Below are 17,523 nucleotides of genomic sequence, written 5' to 3'. Positions count from 1 at the left end.
AAATTTGAAACTGACAGCAATACCAGTTTACTTTCCGACGGTGCAAAGCTTTTTGTAAACAATAATATGATAACGTGCTTATATTTTTCAAATTGGGATGAAGTATGAAAATAAAAGCACTTGCTTTTGAATATTTTTTTTTGCGCTGAAAGATGAACACCCTTTAGAGTGTTGCTGCTTCTTGAAATGTTCTTGGGTTCTAGTCATGAAACGTATTTAAAGAACTTTCTCATTCAGTGGTTAACAAAATGTTAACGATTGCACAACCTTTGACAGCAGTTATAAATAAATGCTATGGGTTTGAAAAACCCCAAAATGAATCCAATTTTGCAACGGTTGGTATACAAATTGGAAGCATGACTTTTTAAATACCGGAATGTATTTTTTGAACACAAGCTAGCGCGAACACAAAAGGGTTCAAAAGGAATCTCAAGACGAGACTTTATTAACTAAAACTATCATGCATCACAAAACTTCACAATGTAATAACAATTACTAAAAGGATAACAAGGTAAACTTGATACGGAAGCAGAAAATTTGGAATCCCTGCGAAAGGCATTTCTTTTTTAAAATCTACAAATTATTCTAGTGAACTTAAAAAACAAAATGAAAAAAAAAAAAAACCTTGTAACGTGCGACTTCATGGAAAGTAAATATATATTTTTTCTTTAACAATTACAAGTTCTTTCCTTATTCAAATCTAACATTTCTTTTAATATTAAACAAAACCCACATTCTAAAAACCCACTGCCGGTATTTAACATTTGAAGAGAGTAATTTATAACCTTTAAAAATTAGACTTTTAAACCACATGAATTTGACTTTAAACCGCGGAGATGAATATGGCGAACCAATCGTTTATTACAGAAAGGCACCAACATTTTTTGTTTTTTATCTTTTTTAGAAACTAAAAAAGGCTACACTCCAGATTCTTTGAACGACTCGTTGCAAACTTATCCTCGTTTTTCGACCGCCGAACAAACGGTTTTCTTTGCGAACTAAAATTCAGGTTCAACAATAAATTGAAGCAACGGACATTTATGAGAATATTCAAAATGTCAAACCAAAAGATTTTGAGTGATGATGAAAACAAATTCATCTTAAAAAACGAAACGTTTGAGATAGAGGATGGGATAGAGGAAAGGGGAGGTAGCGATATGGTTGATGGAACTGTAAAATCCGTGCCAATTAATCCCTTATGCAGTCTCAATGCAATCGTAATGCATGGTAGAGTTGTGATGTTAACTTGGAAACACCCTGATAGCATTTTAGATTGCTACCTTGTGAACTACAAAGCATCTACAGAAGATGTTGAATGGTGGAGCATTTATGTTTCTAAACAGGAAAATAGTTATGTATTCAATCATCTTTTGTTTGGGACAGAATATTCTTTCAAAATACTGGGTATTAATGACAGAAACAGAAAAGTTTTACTCACAGAAACAGTTCACCGAAAAACCGCTGAGTTAGATGCTCCGCAGATACTATCGGTAAGTGAAAAGACAATGCGAATGACGCAAATCGTAATATATGTAAAAGTTGCTTTACTTTTTATACCGAGAAACATGACAAAACAGCATACACTTGTTTAATTAAGTTTATCATGTAATAGCATTTCAATTAGAACGACAAATTTGTTTTGAGTACAATTTTTAATAAAACCTGATATATTTAAGATTATTAGTGCGAAATTCAGTGTAAGATTATTTGCAGTGATTAGATTTCGAGGCAATGTCTGAATGGATACGCGTGTTTGGTATAATGGCAAAGAATTAAAAACTATTTTACAATTCTTAATATATTCAATTTAGGAACGCAAATATTATTAACTTTCTTTTAAAATGTACTTTCTACGTCTTCATTGTAGATTTTGTGATAGAACTTACACTCATCAAAACAATATTCACTTGGAAGATATATTTTCATTTATATCAATTGCGTCATTGTACGCAAGATGGATAAAAAGAGCATATTTTTTTATTTCCATTTCAACACTCACTCAAAGGTTTATTTCGAACATGGCGTAACTTTTATTGATTTAAAACTACACATTACAGAGTAAGAAATCAATGCAATTGGTATTGATCATAACGGTTGGGAGAAAATAATCTTTATCTCAGTGTATAAAGACTCACAAGGTTATCAAAGAGTTAGTTTTACTGTCATTAAAACTGGTACAGCCCTTTGAAATTTTAAAAAATGTTTTTTTTTATGTTTTTATTACTTTAAGCATTAGGAAGTTTAAATCAATCTTGAATTTCGTAATTTGAAGTTTATTTCAAAAAAAGGTTTTAAAAAAATTTTTAGATGATTAAACCTTTAAATAAGTATTAATAGTACTAATCTTCAGCAGTTACCGTCTTGAGTAAAACATATACCTAACAAAATGATTGGTGAATTTCTTTCAGATAAAGCCTGTTAAGTATATCATTTTTTAAATCCATTTTATTAAGTACAGTTTGTTTTTGAATTGAATTATGGGTAATTTAAAAAATAAATTTTGCACAACTGTGGGTTTTCTTGAGGAAATACATTTAGTTATTAGAATAAATTTATTCTATTAAGCTGATTTTTTATTATTGTAAAAATAGTTAACAGGAAAAAGTAAGAGTTAATTTAATAGAACTCGCTCCCTGAAAATGACACCAAAAGCCTTCCAAGAGAAAAAGGTACAGTAGTAACTTAATTGAGTTCAAGTTAATAATATGATTTTTTCACCGGGCAGGAGTTTGGTGTATATTAACAATACTTTAAAAGTTAATCTCTTTAAACTGATGCTTTAATGACTTCTTTACATGTTCAGAACGCATCTCAAATGCTTTTAGATAAATTGACCAGCTTCAATTTTGACTGGGATACGTGTATAAGTTTGATAAGTATAACATGCAAACTTTATGCAGAGACCTATAAACCAACTAAATGTTTTTATAATAAAAAAGTTCAAGGTCGCAAACAATTTAAAATAAACATTCGAGTTGAGACTGCTATTTGAGAAACTGGTAAGGAACACAAATCATAAGTAAATGTTGCTGGCTGTGTGAGTATGTTTTTAATTCAATGTAAAACTTTTGTTTCAGAATTTTTTTTTGAAACGTTAATGAAACACAGGTAGAACGCATTATGCTTAAAGCCACTTTTAGATTTAGGGAAATATGTTTGGTGAGTCCAACAACCCACAATCAACGCGCCATTTTTCTGCTGATTGAACAATGCAGAAGTATGGATTTAATTACATAAATCAAAGCGATTAACTCAGATCAGGAAGTATATATTCACAACAATAACCTTGTATAGTAATGTTTTGTCTATGAAAAATGGTAATAATGATAAAGTATTCTATAAATGTAATAACAAAGTATTCAATAAATCACACAGTCTTCTCTGTGATTTATAGAATACTTCAAAGAATGTTTAGTTAAAGATATAGACGCAGTTATATGTTTCTGGTTTAGGAACAGAACATTCTTTTCAGAATGCTTGTGTTGCTTTGACTAGATGCATCGTTTTGCCCAGAAGGGTAGCCGTGTATGAATGCAATGTGCAATAGAAACCAATAAATAAAATCCTAAAAAGGATCAACCAACAAATTCGCCATGTGTTTGTAAATTTGTCTTCTGATGACTTGCTGAAAAAGTGTTTGCGCAATAAAACTCAAATATCAAGTGAAGTGCCAGAAAATATAACTTGAAATAACAATAATTTATTTGCCTTAAGCATTTTTAATTTCCATGACGTTAACCGCATTTTAAAAAGTCATGTCGCAAAGATAGATTCAAATGGTTTGACAACTCAAGTTAGTTCAAGAGTAAAAACTTTAGACAAAAAACAACCCAGATGTTTAAGACCAACCTGAAACTAAAAATAGCTATTCTTCTTGAGATTCTAAACGATAGAAAACTTTTAAAATGGTTTTTACGACACTAAGTTTTTCTTTTTACTTTTCTCTAAACATTCCACTAAGCCAATAGTTTAAAAACACTGTCAACTTATTTTAGAGGATAAGCAAAGCAGTTTTTTTTTTAAAGCATGTTTATTTTACTGTTGCACGAAATGACGAAAAAAGCTCGAAAAAGAACAAGTTTAAGTAAATGATCAACATAAATAATTAAAATAATCTTAAAAATTTTTTTTTTTTTGATTAACCTCTTGCACTTGTTGAATATAGAGCATCTACGCAACTTAAATCAGAAAGAGATTGACTTCCTAGAATTATTAGGTTTATGGTTTAAAACGAAATTTTTTCTAATTATCTTTACTTTTGCTAATTATGCAAGAAATTTATTAGAAACTTTTATACTTTTTTGAGTTCTGTAACGGATTGATATAAACGATAATGCACTCGCTAATAACCTAATATAACCTCTCAAGGTTTAACCTCAACTCGTAAGTGATGCTAAAACAAATCAATCATTTGCTTACAGAGTCATAATTTCTTTTCTAACATTGATATACCTTTATAAACTTAAAGCTTTTTTTCTTTGCAGGTATCTCTCAAAGAAGAAAGTGTTACTCTAAATTGGAAAGCATTGAAATACGAAATTTCAAAATATTGCCTCCGTTATAAACTAGGTGATGATTGGTCAACATGTTTCATTGAGTTGGAAAACGTTCTCATGAGTTACAAAAACGACAAACTTCTTTCTGAGGTGAAGATACGTTGTGACAAACCAGGAAACTACTGTTTTCAAATTCAATCTGTTTGCAAGTTTGGTAAAAGTAAATGGAGTGAGGAATTCTGTTACTTAAAAAGCAAAGATGTGAGTTGAATTTTTTAATGCTTTGGATTGTATTAGAGAAGAAAAAATATATGATGATCTTTAACTTGCAACTTTTTTTGAAATTTCCAATCTTTTGAATCCAATTAATGTCGATAAGAACGCTTTAAAGATTGTTAAAGATTTTGCCAAATATTAGCTGAAAATAATCTAAAGCAGAGCTTCCGAGGCAAAATCATTTGCAAGCTGGTTAGATTTAAACTTCTTCTTACTGAAAGTAGTCAACGTTTTAAACATTTTGTTATTAAAGCCAACTCTTTCAACTATTTATCTTTGGAAAACAGTTTAATGTATTAAAATGATACAACTTTAACCACTTAAAAAAATCACAGCTGGCCAGATGACAGTAACACAACTTAACTAACAGATTTTTCATTAGACTTTGAGGTAGCTCAAGCGTTTATCTAGCTAATGAATGGTTTTCCATTTATTATGTGCTGAAAAAAAGAACTCATCCTCATTTTAATAATAATGAAAAAGCAAGTCCTTATGTGCAATTACTGCTCTCATGTACCCGCTTTTGAAAGCATTTAAAACTAATTGGAATACTAGGTGCAAAGCGCCAGATATTCCAGCTAGTTTTCTATGTGAAATATTTCTCAGCTGAAATGAACACTATCTTTGAAGTAGCTGACTGTTTATTTGAAACAAATCTCAACTGAGAAGAATTTTAAATTTCTTTTTAATCTTTTTTTTTTTTTTAATTTTCTTTTAAAGAATTTATTTCTTACAAAAATCACTTCTCGTTTGAGAAAAGGGCATTTTTCAAAGAAGGTGATTTTTTATTTTGAATACATTTCAACTGGGAAGAACACTTCTTTTGAAGAAGATATCTGTCAAGAAGAAGACATATGTAGTTCAAAGACAGTTCTTTGAAATAAGAAAATTTCCGGTGCTGTCTCTTTCGGTTGTCAGAAAAGATGGGCTGATAATTTTTATTTATTTTTCCATCTGGAGTAAAGATAAACAGATCCCTGCCAGATCCAACTTTTAAGAAATTACCATATAGTTGCCACTGTGAAAAGCATGGAGCTTCCTGGTTAATCTCTCGTACCTTTAGGAATTGGCTCGGGCCTTGAACATTTTCAATGCAAATGAGAACCTGATATGAAGCTGTAATCTTTTAAATTCGATCACAAAGTCTAAATAAATCAGTGGTATGCCTAAGAAGAAAACGTAAGTGCTTTTCAACATGGTGGTCTCAATAATGCTAGGCAATAGTTTGACAAAAAATTTTGTGCCATTACAGAGCCTTGGAGCATTCAAGTTCTTAAGAAGGATTATTGGTGAGCCAAATTTCAACTCCAGGCAATGTAGAGACATTCCTTCGAGTTCAAGAGAATTTAGAAACTCGAAAGGATATTCGACAGGATATCCGACTGAATCATTGACAGCAGTAGAATCTCTCGAATGATTGAATTAACTTAGCCCAGCGGAATGCCTCAGAGTTTTCAAATTTATCGCAATCACAGCATCATTTTGTGCTATAATAGCTCTCTCAATCAATTACTTACAGTAGTTGACTTGACCTTGGCTCATTTTGCGAGTTATCTTTGGAAAAAAAGGAATCTGCTAATCCATTGATGTTTGAAACAAGTTACCGGAATTCGCAGGTAAAATGACCTTTCCGTTGACTATCTTTGCAGCTTTTCCTTGACCCAATTTCAGAAGCATGTTGGAAAACTCCTGGACAGTTGTAACTCCAAAGAGCCTTGCATTTATGTTAGTTGAGAGTATAAGTTGTTTGAGTTGACTGCTGATACAACTTTGTTTGATGCAGTCATTGAGCTCAACATGGCGCTTGGCACTACAGATAGTGTTTTGTAATAGGAGCAGAACTCCTCTTATTGGTTGGTCTGAGTGTCTCAAATCAAGCAGAATCTGTCGACCTCTTCAAAATTGGTCTTGGTTGCCACGATGCACTCATCCCATGCAATGAACTTTGCCTCTCTGAGAACCCTGGGATCTCTAGAACCTGCACTCATATTGCAAACAGCAACTTCTTCTCCAAAATGCTGAATAGACAAAGTAAAAGTTGAATGTGCTGTGCAACCATCGCTTAAATAGTTGCAGCAATTCCTAAACTGGCTGTGCCAAATGCAATTACAAATATGCTTCTGACTGTTGCTAGGAATGTGTTTGTGAAAATAGTCTTGGTTATCCCACCTTAGACGACACAAAAGTAAATGCCACCTCTGCCAGCCTGAATCATATTTAGGAGCTTATTAAAAGCAGCTCGTTGGTCTGAAACGGTATTGATTTCGGGTTCCTTAGAGGCAACCTCCTGCTCAAGCTTGGCTATGTCATATGGCGTCTCTCTTATAAGAGGATTGCAAATTGCCATTTCGATGGTTTTTTCAGGGCATGGCAAGCCATATGCAGAGAGGAGTTTTGCAGAAGTCTGCATGACTCTGTTTTCCAATAGGGTGAGGAGCCACTAAAAATTGATTGGTGTGAGTTGGAGTGTATCATTGTTAGTTTGCCTTCTGGCAAGAAGTAGTATGTCTTCTTATATATTTATACTATGGCTTTCCCACTGCTGACGTGCATATGCAGGATAGTAGCAAGTGAACTAATGGCAAATAATTCCATTTTTCTTGCAGGAGACTTATAAAGAGTCGCCTTTTGAAGACATTTATCCAAGTGACGTTCAAGTTCCAACATACCTTGTCGCTTGAAGGACTTGCAAAAACTTTCGCAAACTTTTTCAAAAGAGTTCAAAGTGCCACAAATGAGGTTGAACCTCTCACCCCATGCAAAAGGATGCAAAGGTAGTAACACTCTGGAGCTGCACGTGGATGCACTGAGTAAGACCACCAAAATAGTTGGTGAAAAAAATGCCTGGTTGAATATTTCAGCATTTTTTCCTGCTTTGCAAATTTTTTTCTGCATGCATTTTACGTGAAGTACATGGGCATATCAGGATAAAGCAAAGTTTTTGCAAACTTATCCTGTGGCACAGTTGGAAGAAAGCGGTCAAAGATTAGAATACCATCCAAATGTCTTAAAAAGCATAGTCCAGGCCAGAAATAAATAAAAGGGCTAATTTGAATGAGAATCACAAAGTAAAATTAGGAAAAGAACCTTATACGAGAGGGAACAGATTAGCTGTTATCTAACAGCCTAGTCATTGAAATTGTTACCTTGATTTTTAGAAGGTCATATAAGACCTCAGGCAGTGCTTGGTGAAAACCCAAGCGCTAAATTTGATGCATATTGGTCAACAGGTTTGGCTTTTTATAATAAACAAACAAAGGAACAGGGATTCACTTTTTTAGTATAGACTAAAAAGATACGTAAACGTGAAGGATAACAAAAATTTACGTCTTATCATAATGATATTGTAGTAACAACATTATCTTATTCTAAAAGTATACAATATTGAGAATAGTTTTAGTATTTTGTAGATCATTTTTTTTTATGAGAAATTTTAACTGCGTGGCATACATATAATAGGTTTGAGAAACAAAACTTTCAAAATAGTGGTTTAGGCTGCAAAACCAAATATTTTATCCCTTACTTGTGCTTTAATGCTTGCCTCTTTTAAATTCCTTCTTCTCTACAACTAAAATTTTTTTACAAATCCTCGAATTTTTTTTATTAGATAGGAGCTCGTTGTTTAAATTTGCTGTGTGAAACGCAGCTTAATCTTGCATGAACGTTTTCGGTTAGTTGTTAAGAAACCAATTATCTAATGGAGCTAACAATCGCGTATCTTGAGTTTTTTTTGTACTGGTCTATATTCATATTTCATTCCACAGTGTAGAGCTTGTCATACAACAAGCTCTAGTACTGGGGTAACTTTTTCTGATTATTTTTCACTAAGTTTTTTCATCAAGTTAAACTTTTCTTAATCTAACTCCTACTCCTTCATACTTAAAGCAATTTTAAAATATAAAGCGATCAAGTTTGGGCTAACAATGTTTTTGCTCTCCTTGATTTCATTATTGTTTAAAATATTGGGCCTAAAATTTAGGAAGTATGTTTTCAATAGACATGAAAAAAAGATAAAATTTATTAAGTTACTTGGAATACAACAAATGCTCATAATATGACTGCTAATAATTCGAAAAGAGACTATTACCCAGTTCAATTCTTAAAGAAATAAATCGGTTTTAAAAACTGTACCATGCCAAGATTTATATCTTAACTTTCAGAGGTTATAAGAAACATTTATTCTAGAAAACATAATATCTATTCACTGAAAATTGCATGTTAACGACATTTACCATGCTTATAAAGTGTCACATTTACATGAAAAAAAAAAACATGATAATTGTAGTGCAACATATTATAAAATAGCTACGTTAAGCTATTGTCATTTAAATCTTTTTAAATCTAATGAAAAAGTAATAAAATTTTTTTTTTTAATTTTAAATGAAATGAAATTGAAGATTGTCAGTGTAATGGTTATGTCATTAAATGTGGAGATACTGTATTGAATTATGTTTTAATCTTCATGCAAGCTTAAATTTGTTCTGGCGAATTGTTCCATTAACGCTTAAAAATTCTTTTAAAATATTCAAAACTCTGGAATGCTGTGAAGCTTAATATATGAGATTTGAAAAGCATAGAATTTAACATTATGCCGAAAGACACTGCGGATAAACAAATGTCAGAGTAAGCTTTGTGTGAGTGATATTCGCAGATATGTGTTTGTAAGCTGGAATGATTAGATTTTTTTGCATTTGAAAATCCGAATTATTTTCTTGGTTAACTTTTACAATATACTTAATTTACCCTATATTACGTTTAAAGCGACTTTGAAATGTTCATACTAATTATTTATGCATTTTAAACATTTTCAATTCATGTTAAACATTTTCGTATAAAACATGCAATCTCTAGTTTTTTAGAATATCAACCTAATTTTTTGCGAGAGTTTTGAGATTACAAACCATTAGAAAGGTTTTCGCGTATATATCTCTTCAAATATGTATTGGAGTATACCTACTTCTTCTGACAACGATCGAGCGAAAAAAGCCATTGTTGCCAGCTACTATCAAGCTTTTTAAAATTGTTTAAAAGCAAAGGCTACTGAAGTCTTTGAGAAGAAAATTCCATTTTTCTCAATATTAAAAAAATAGGATTACTGTTGGTCTTCCATTCTATTCTTCATTCACTGAATAATTAAAATTCAAAATTAAGTAAAGTATAGCCCACTTGGGCCACGGCAGGTAAGTTCGTATGCAAAGAATTTATAACCAAATGCTCAATAAAACAAATTATAGCAATTGCACCCTGGGTTTTGAAAACAAAACTGCGTTCTGAATGCGCAAAATGCAATTTCCTGACCTTCTCATTATAAACTTCTTAATTGAGTTGGGAGCATAATTCAAACTCATTGATTTTAAAGAAGATATAAAACCATCTAACAAAGGCCAATCTCGTACTAAGTCTTCTTTTTTGCAGCAGCAGCACTTGCTCCCATCTTCGAGTATGAAAGGAACGTGCAAGATGCTTCAGAAAGGAAACTTCATGTTGAGCCGAAGTTTTGTTTTGATAAGTAATTGGAAGATCTAGACTTTAGCCAGAAGACTCCCCTGCAGCATTATATTCTTTTCCTTGGTGGTGAGTTTCTTAGAGGTGTCTGTGGTCTCATTGTGAAAAATGAACAAATGTTTCCATTTGTGATACTTTTTACGGAACTGAAACTCAATTCTGCTCTTTAACGCTTAATGGAAATTTTAAATATTACATTTGAATCTTCCTCAGAATGGCCGGTTTTCTATGTTAAGATTCTACAAAAAAGCCACAGAAGATTACCAAAAAGACCACTGAAGATAGCAGCAGTGCAGTGTTGAAAGTCAACTGATAAAAGCAGTTGACTTTCATCACTACACTGCTGCTACCATGAGTTGTCTTTTTGGTAATCTTATTTTAACACTAAGCTTAACAATGTGATAAAGTTTAACTAAAAACATTTCTACAATGTGAAATATTAGACATACATACCAAAAACAGCCCAGTTTTTAGCTTAAGTGGGTATTCCCGAAAAATAAGTTTCAATAACAAACCTATTTTATCTACGAGTATAGAACTTGTCATTACATTAAAAAAATTTGTGACATACTAAACTGAAAAGAAATCATTCACGCGTAAAAACATGATGTACAGTGGTGGCCAAAAGTCTTGGAACAACATATTTTATGTTATGATAAATTTTTATACTAAAAATAATAAACGATAACAGTAAAATAAATAAAAACATAAATAAGTTGTAAGTATTTTTTTAAACAACATTCTCTTTAAAAATATACCTCAAACCTTCAAAATTTATACTTTAGATCAAAAATAAATTTTTTTGGTCGTTAAATGTTTTGTTCCAAGACTTTTGGCCACCGCTGTATTGTTATTTGTTGAACTGCCTCTATTTTAGGATGAGGAATTTCCAGACATTGATAAAGATTGTCATGACGACGCCGTTAAAGACTTCTACCACAACAAGGACGTTATAACTGATAATGATATAAATTGTGCAATAAAAGATTATATTAGGATTTTAGAAAGAGACTCATCAGTTCCTGCAAAAAGTAAAAGTATTGCAATAATGAGATTGTTACAGGATATTACAAGAATGAATTATCAATCTTTCAACATACCAATACAATGGCATGACGAACTGGGAACACATACTGCAGTTAATCACCCAATGGATATCTTGCACGATTTGATTCTTAAAGCTGACTTCTCTTTAAGAAGCAAGCTATATCAAAAGCTTGCTCTTTGCCATCTTTCAGTTCCAGTCTTGTTTCCGTCTGTTCAAGACCTTTACATGAATTTGTCTCTTAGAAGTATAATAGTGGCAAGGCACGAAAATGATAAGCTTATTGAGGAAAACGTTACAAAATCTCCGCTTTGCGTAATATCAATAATGAGGATAGGTCAACAGGCAAATGTTAGCTGGTCCAAATCAAAACTCTGCAACGATTTATTAGGTTTCAATGTCAATACAAAAATAGGTAGTTGCGGTTTTTACACAAGACACGCTCTTTCAAGCAAAATGAACAGAAAAACATCAGAAGGAACCGTTGAAGGAATGTGGTATCATAACTTATCACATAAAACTAAGGAATTTTCCGAAACTTTTTCTTTGTTAAACTTAAGAGGAGATGCTCTTCACCATATTCAATTGGCAGTAACACTAGCTTCAGCTTCGGATGTATTGTTTGCTCTTTGTGGAGTAGATATGTTCAAAAATGAACAGCACTTAGGTTTTCTAATGGCCTTAGCCGAGAGCAATAACCAATCGACCTTGAAAAAACTTGTGGTTTTAATGACAAAAGAATCAGCTAGTTATGTTAAGAGTAAACGTGTTCTGTTTTATAATGTTTGTCCCAATGTTCGATATAAGATAATTGATGAAAACTACCATAAACTTTTAGAGACAGTGACTGTTGAAATAAAAGAAACTCTTGAAAAAACATCACAAAAGCTCTGTCTTAACGAAAGGTTTTCCCAAATAGCCCTAGAATATATTTCAATAAACTCTAAAGCAAAAGATATCAGTGAGTCCATTGTTAAAGAATTAGATCTCATGATTAAGTCAAACGAGTTTGAGAGGTCGCAAGTTAGAAATAAGTTATTTCCAATACAGTCTTCTATAAAACGATACGCTGAATCACAAAACAAGGAAACTACAACTCGGAGTCTCGAGGAGAAATATAAGAACCGAGATGAAACTCTAGCTGGTAGATGGCAGCAGTCCGAAATAATCCAAAACGGTCTTCCTGATCTGATGTCTAAATTCTTGAAGGAAATATTTAAATGTAATTGCTTTGAGACGAAGATAAGATATTTATGTGATGTTAAAAATCATATGGATGATTGGTCTTTAACGCATTTATCTGATATTCGAAACAACTACTTGATTGCTACAAAGGAGTTAAATTTACTTAAGAAAAGGATAAACAAAAATGCATTCGACGAGTTTACGTTTTCAAACGAACAGCGTAATTTAGAAAAGCGCTGCGAAAACCTAAGCATTAATTTACTGGATTTATCTATAGGAGTTGAAACGATTATTCGGGAAATTTTTGGGACATATGAAGCATACAGAAATCAGGACAATTTAAACAATGAACGTAGCAAGTGTATGAATATGCTTCCTAAATTGGCTGCTTCTTTGCTTTTGAAGGGAATGGCGCTAGAACTAATAGATGGTGACGGATTATCAGTTCCAGTAACTTGGCTGACAGAGGTATTTAAGGTGCTCAAAAAATCCTATATGGAATATTATGACCTAAAGCTTGAACCAAGAATCTTTGTATTAACAGTGCTCGGAACTCAAAGCTCTGGTAAATCAACATTACTGAACACCATGTTTGGAATACAGTTTCCTGTAAGTGCTGGGCGCTGCACGAAAGGAGCGTACTTACAAATCATCCCAGTATATTTGGAAGACTGCAAGAATGACGCAATTCTTGTTGTTGACACAGAAGGGTTAGGCGCTCCTGAGTACAAAAGTAACAACACTCACAATGACAAAATAGCAACGTTTGTTCTCGGGATATCAGATGTCGCAATAGTTAATGTGCGAGGAGAGTTGCCAAACGACATAGAAAACTTTTTAGAAGTAAGCATATCCGCGCTTATGAAAATGAATATGGTTGATTTTCATCCAAAAATCGTGTTTGTTCATCAAAACTGTGACCCGTCTGCGAAAGAAAAAAACTTATCTAGTCGCAATACCTTTATGAAACTTATGGATGAAGTGGTTGTAGCACAAGCAAGTATAATGCAAAAGAGTTATCGACACTTTCAAGATATCGTTGACATTTCACTAGAACATGATGTTTTTTATTTCCCACAACTCCTGGAAGGATCTGGCTCAATGGCACCGCCAAATCAATCATATAGCGAAGCTTGCTCAGAACTAAGAGATCATATTATAAACAAAATGGCCTCCAACAAGATGGGTAGTCTATGTTTAGAAGATCTTTGTAAAAAAATAGATACGGTGTGGAACGGAATTTTAGAAGAAAACTTTGTTTTGAGTCTAAATAACAATGCGGAGATTCAAGTCAAATATGAAATTGAAAACGAAGTTAGCATATGGAGATCAAAAATAGAATGTAGTTTAAACGAATATCTTGAAACTGCTTATAATGAAATTCAAGCATCCTTTAAGTCTAGTTTCGAAGCAAACGCTTCTCGAGAATACTTAGCAACAAAACTGAATGAATTCAGTGCTAAATCTATCGAATTAAACAATGCCCAAGCTGAAGCTTTCACAAACTTTATCGATAAAAAAACCGCTAACCAGAAGATTTTTCTAAAATGGAAACAGCGCTATATTAATAGAATGGAACAGAACATTATCAATGTTGTAAGAAATGGCGAGGGATGCATTAAAAAATATTTTAATGATCAACAGAATAGTTTAGAGTTTGAAAATGAATTGATGAAAAGCAAAGCTGATTTACAAGAAAGTACACATTTCCTTCTAAATCTGAAGAGTTAAACAATGCACAAGCAGAAAATTTTTCTAATTTCTTCGAGAAAAAAACCGTTCACCGGAATATTTTTCTAAAATTGAAACAGCCTTATGTAGATAAAATGAAAGAAAGCTTTTTATATATTGTGAGAAATTGCGAGGAATTAATTGAAAAATTTATTAATAATCAACAGAATAGTTTAGAGCTTGAAAATGAATTGAAGACAAGCAAAGCTGTCTAACAAACTCATGCAAGAAAAAATGTTTAAGACCTTTTAAAAAAGAGAAAGGACCAAGATGTCAGCGTCTTTGAGTTCAAAGTGGAAGGATGGGAAAGTGAATTTCAAAAAGTTTGGAAGGATATTATCGGCAATATACAAAAACTGCAAAATAAAATGTTTATTGCCGCCGGTGTAAGGGAGGTATTCAAGCAAGAACTTTATAACAATTATAGGCAATATGCAAAGTTTAACAATACTATTAAAAGCTTTGATGATTCGAAAACAAATTCAATATTGAATCCATTGCTTTATCAGAAAATATCCAGTGAGACACCTCGTTTTTGCATTACTTTAAATTTGTAGGTAATATACTCAAGTCTTTCATGTAATCCAACGAAAGAGATATAATGCAAGAAGGTGAAGATATGATTTCATCAACTATTCATCGAATACAAAATACTTTGCTTTCCTTGAAAGATATAGGAGGCTTTATGCAAATGAAATTCAAACCTTAAGCGCAACTTGATTATACTATGTTTGTTTAGGAGTATTTGAGAAAAGCAGCTGTTATTTTGAAGGAGGCACACTCGAAAGTTGTATGCAGTGAAAAGTTTAGTTTAAATAACACTTTTACAGCGTTATTTGCTGGTTACGCAACACTAACTGCTTTTGTAAACTTTCGTTTAGCACAAAAAAGATATTTGGTGCATAATGTTTTATGGAAAAAATTAAAAGGGAGAAAGAATCAACCAAAGAGCTATTCTTTTCAATGTTTAGAAAGGAAAAGTAATTTCAAAAAATTCAATCCTTAAAACTTTTTTCAACGACCCATTCGCCTCTTTCTAAGATAAAGTTTTTCAAGTAGTTAATAATAACCAAGAAGCTAGCATAAGTAAAGAACTAAACTTGAAAGTAAACAAAATTTTTAAAAAATAAAAAGAGATTGCCTAAATAATTTTGTACCTCATATCATCAAAACACTGAAAGAAAAAATTTGCTAGTATTCGGTAAAAAAGCATTAGAAAATGAAGAGGAAGAATTTGAAAATATTCTTAAGCCAATATTTGAAAAGGGAGTGGAGGATGGAAAAAGAACTGGTGACATAAGTGGCTATGTTAATTGATTCTGCAGTTAAAGTCAAATTAAATCTTCTAAGGAAGACTCATGTTTGAAAAAGCAAAAGAAAGATATTAAAAACCATTTATTTCAATGTAAACCAAAGTGCCCGTTTTGTGGAGCACCTTGCAATTAAACACATGCTAATGAAACTAATGATCCTTCAAGTAGAAGCTATTGCCCTCGAGGCTTTGATAATTTATTTAGAGAACTTAGTTTGGCATTTGTAAATAAATTTAGATATGACGTTGTCATTTTCTATCACAGGTTCAAAAATGTTGATACGAAGCTCGAATGGGTAAATTACAAAGATTTAAAATCAGTTTGACAGAGCTATTCGAGCAGGGATATTGATGGAACAGCTTGTAATTTTTATTTGCATTGGAATTATATCACATATCGCGTTATGCAAAACCTAGATAGGTTTTATCCTAAACCCGCAAAAAATGATGTTAGTAGTTGGAGCGGAGTTACCAAAGTTGAAGCACTTAATGTAATTAACCATTGTTTTTTCTTAGATGGAGAAAATGTTCGAATTGTGAATAGGCATCATATTATGTTAATCATTTTTAAAGTTTTTGCTTTGTGCCTATCGCTATCACGTTTACTTTTTTAAATTAAGAGATGAGTTTCAGTTTAACAAAAACCCATTTAAAAAGTTTCATTGCTTAAGAACTTTTTTATTTTAATTGATAAAATGTTCTAATTTCCCTTTTTCCATTTTCATATATAAGAGTTTAGTTTTTAACTGTTTTTTCTGGAGGATTATTTAAGTTTGTGATTAAAAAGCTTCAAGAGTTTGTTAAACAATGCAAACCATTATTAAACCAATACAAACCAATATTAAACAATAAAAACCATTTAATTATCCAATGATTAAAAGATGTGAGCAGTTTTTGTTAACAACTTGTTATCAGAAGAATAATTAAATTTAGAAAGAGAAATACTTCGGTTCAGCAAAGTTGTAGTTTCCGAGTTTACTTAAGTATTTTGCTGTTCATGATTTAATTATTTCACTTAAGATTTCAAGTACTATTTTACTTAATACTAAACTAAATACAATCCTGTAGTTTTCTCGCAGCGAACACAACATTTCAATTCTACATTATCTCTTCTTCTTAAAAAACTCTGCCTAAAAAATGTTTGCCTTTAATTTATACTTTACAAATTACCTCAAATATGCTCATAAAATAAACCACTTAAACTATATTTACAACATTTCAAGGAAACTACGTCAATTAAATCCGCTTTACGTAGTTTCTTCACGCAATTCAGTTACAGATCCATATGCAAAACAATTAATGCATAACAGTGTGTAATATGGTTACGTTAACATACCCTATTTGCAACGCATAAGTGAGGTGTTTCTAGTCAATATTTGCATGATAACATGGAGTTGCTAAGTATTTTAAAGAGCATATATTTATATTTAAAAGAAAAGAAATTGAAATTTTAAAACTTTTACTCAAAATGAAACATCACTGGGAAAAAAACCCAAACATATACAGCGAGTATGTCATCTGCAACATAACTCACATTGAGGATTATTGGATCAAAAACTTTAAAACATGCATTTTAATCGTTTTTATTTTGGAATTAATTTATGCTACATGCAGCGAATTTGAAAGAATTGCTTTGAAAGCTTAAGAGCATTTGCAATCCCAGTCTTCACTCATTGCATCGCAGCCTGTTGTCGTTGCACGAAGAAACTAAATCTTTATTGTCAAAATTTAAATCAGAGCTTGGTTGGCAAGATTGAGAAATCGAGATGATGTTAGAGAAATAAAACTTCCTGCAAAATAAAATTATTTTTTTCTCTCATTGAAAGCCATGCGTTACATTATCTTTTAGAGATAAAACGTTGTCGCCTTTTTTGACGGGAATTTTCTTTTCGTCAAGCAATTTTCGTTTTTTGACTCAAAGATGAAACCGTCATGATCAAGTCGCTGGCAAACTGCAGTTGCTGCGATTTTTC

The 17,523-nt window shown here is 32.0% G+C and overlaps 1 protein-coding gene across 1 annotated transcript; it reads left to right on the top strand.

The window, feature by feature from the left end:
• Positions 1–889: 889 nt before the first annotated feature.
• On the top strand, positions 890–15,607 carry LOC149878129 (interferon-induced very large GTPase 1-like). Its single transcript, XM_090072921.1, has 3 exons — positions 890–1,490; positions 4,485–4,757; positions 11,155–15,607. Exons 1-3 carry the CDS (start codon positions 1,041–1,043, stop codon positions 14,236–14,238), a joined length of 3,807 nt encoding a protein of 1,268 aa, XP_089929047.1. The 5' UTR covers positions 890–1,040; the 3' UTR covers positions 14,239–15,607.
• The last annotated feature ends 1,916 nt before the right edge of the window (positions 15,608–17,523 follow it).

The sequence above is a fragment of the Hydra viridissima genome, unplaced genomic scaffold (assembly GCF_058129835.1).
Source record: "Hydra viridissima isolate aposymbiotic clone 2 unplaced genomic scaffold, HvirCarnegie_v1 scaffold_15, whole genome shotgun sequence".
NCBI lineage: Eukaryota > Metazoa > Cnidaria > Hydrozoa > Anthoathecata > Hydridae > Hydra > Hydra viridissima.
Note: the sequence above shows the minus strand (reverse complement) of the source record. Positions and strands in the feature narration are given on the sequence as shown.

Coding starts and splice junctions, on each gene's coding strand:
- LOC149878129 (XM_090072921.1), top strand. CDS start 1,041: ATGAGAATATTCAAAATGTCAAACCAAAAGATTTTGAGTGATGATGAA. Junction 1,491..4,484: donor ATGCTCCGCAGATACTATCG/GTAAGTGAAAAG, acceptor TTTTCTTTGCAG/GTATCTCTCAAAGAAGAAAG. Junction 4,758..11,154: donor GTTACTTAAAAAGCAAAGAT/GTGAGTTGAATT, acceptor CCTCTATTTTAG/GATGAGGAATTTCCAGACAT.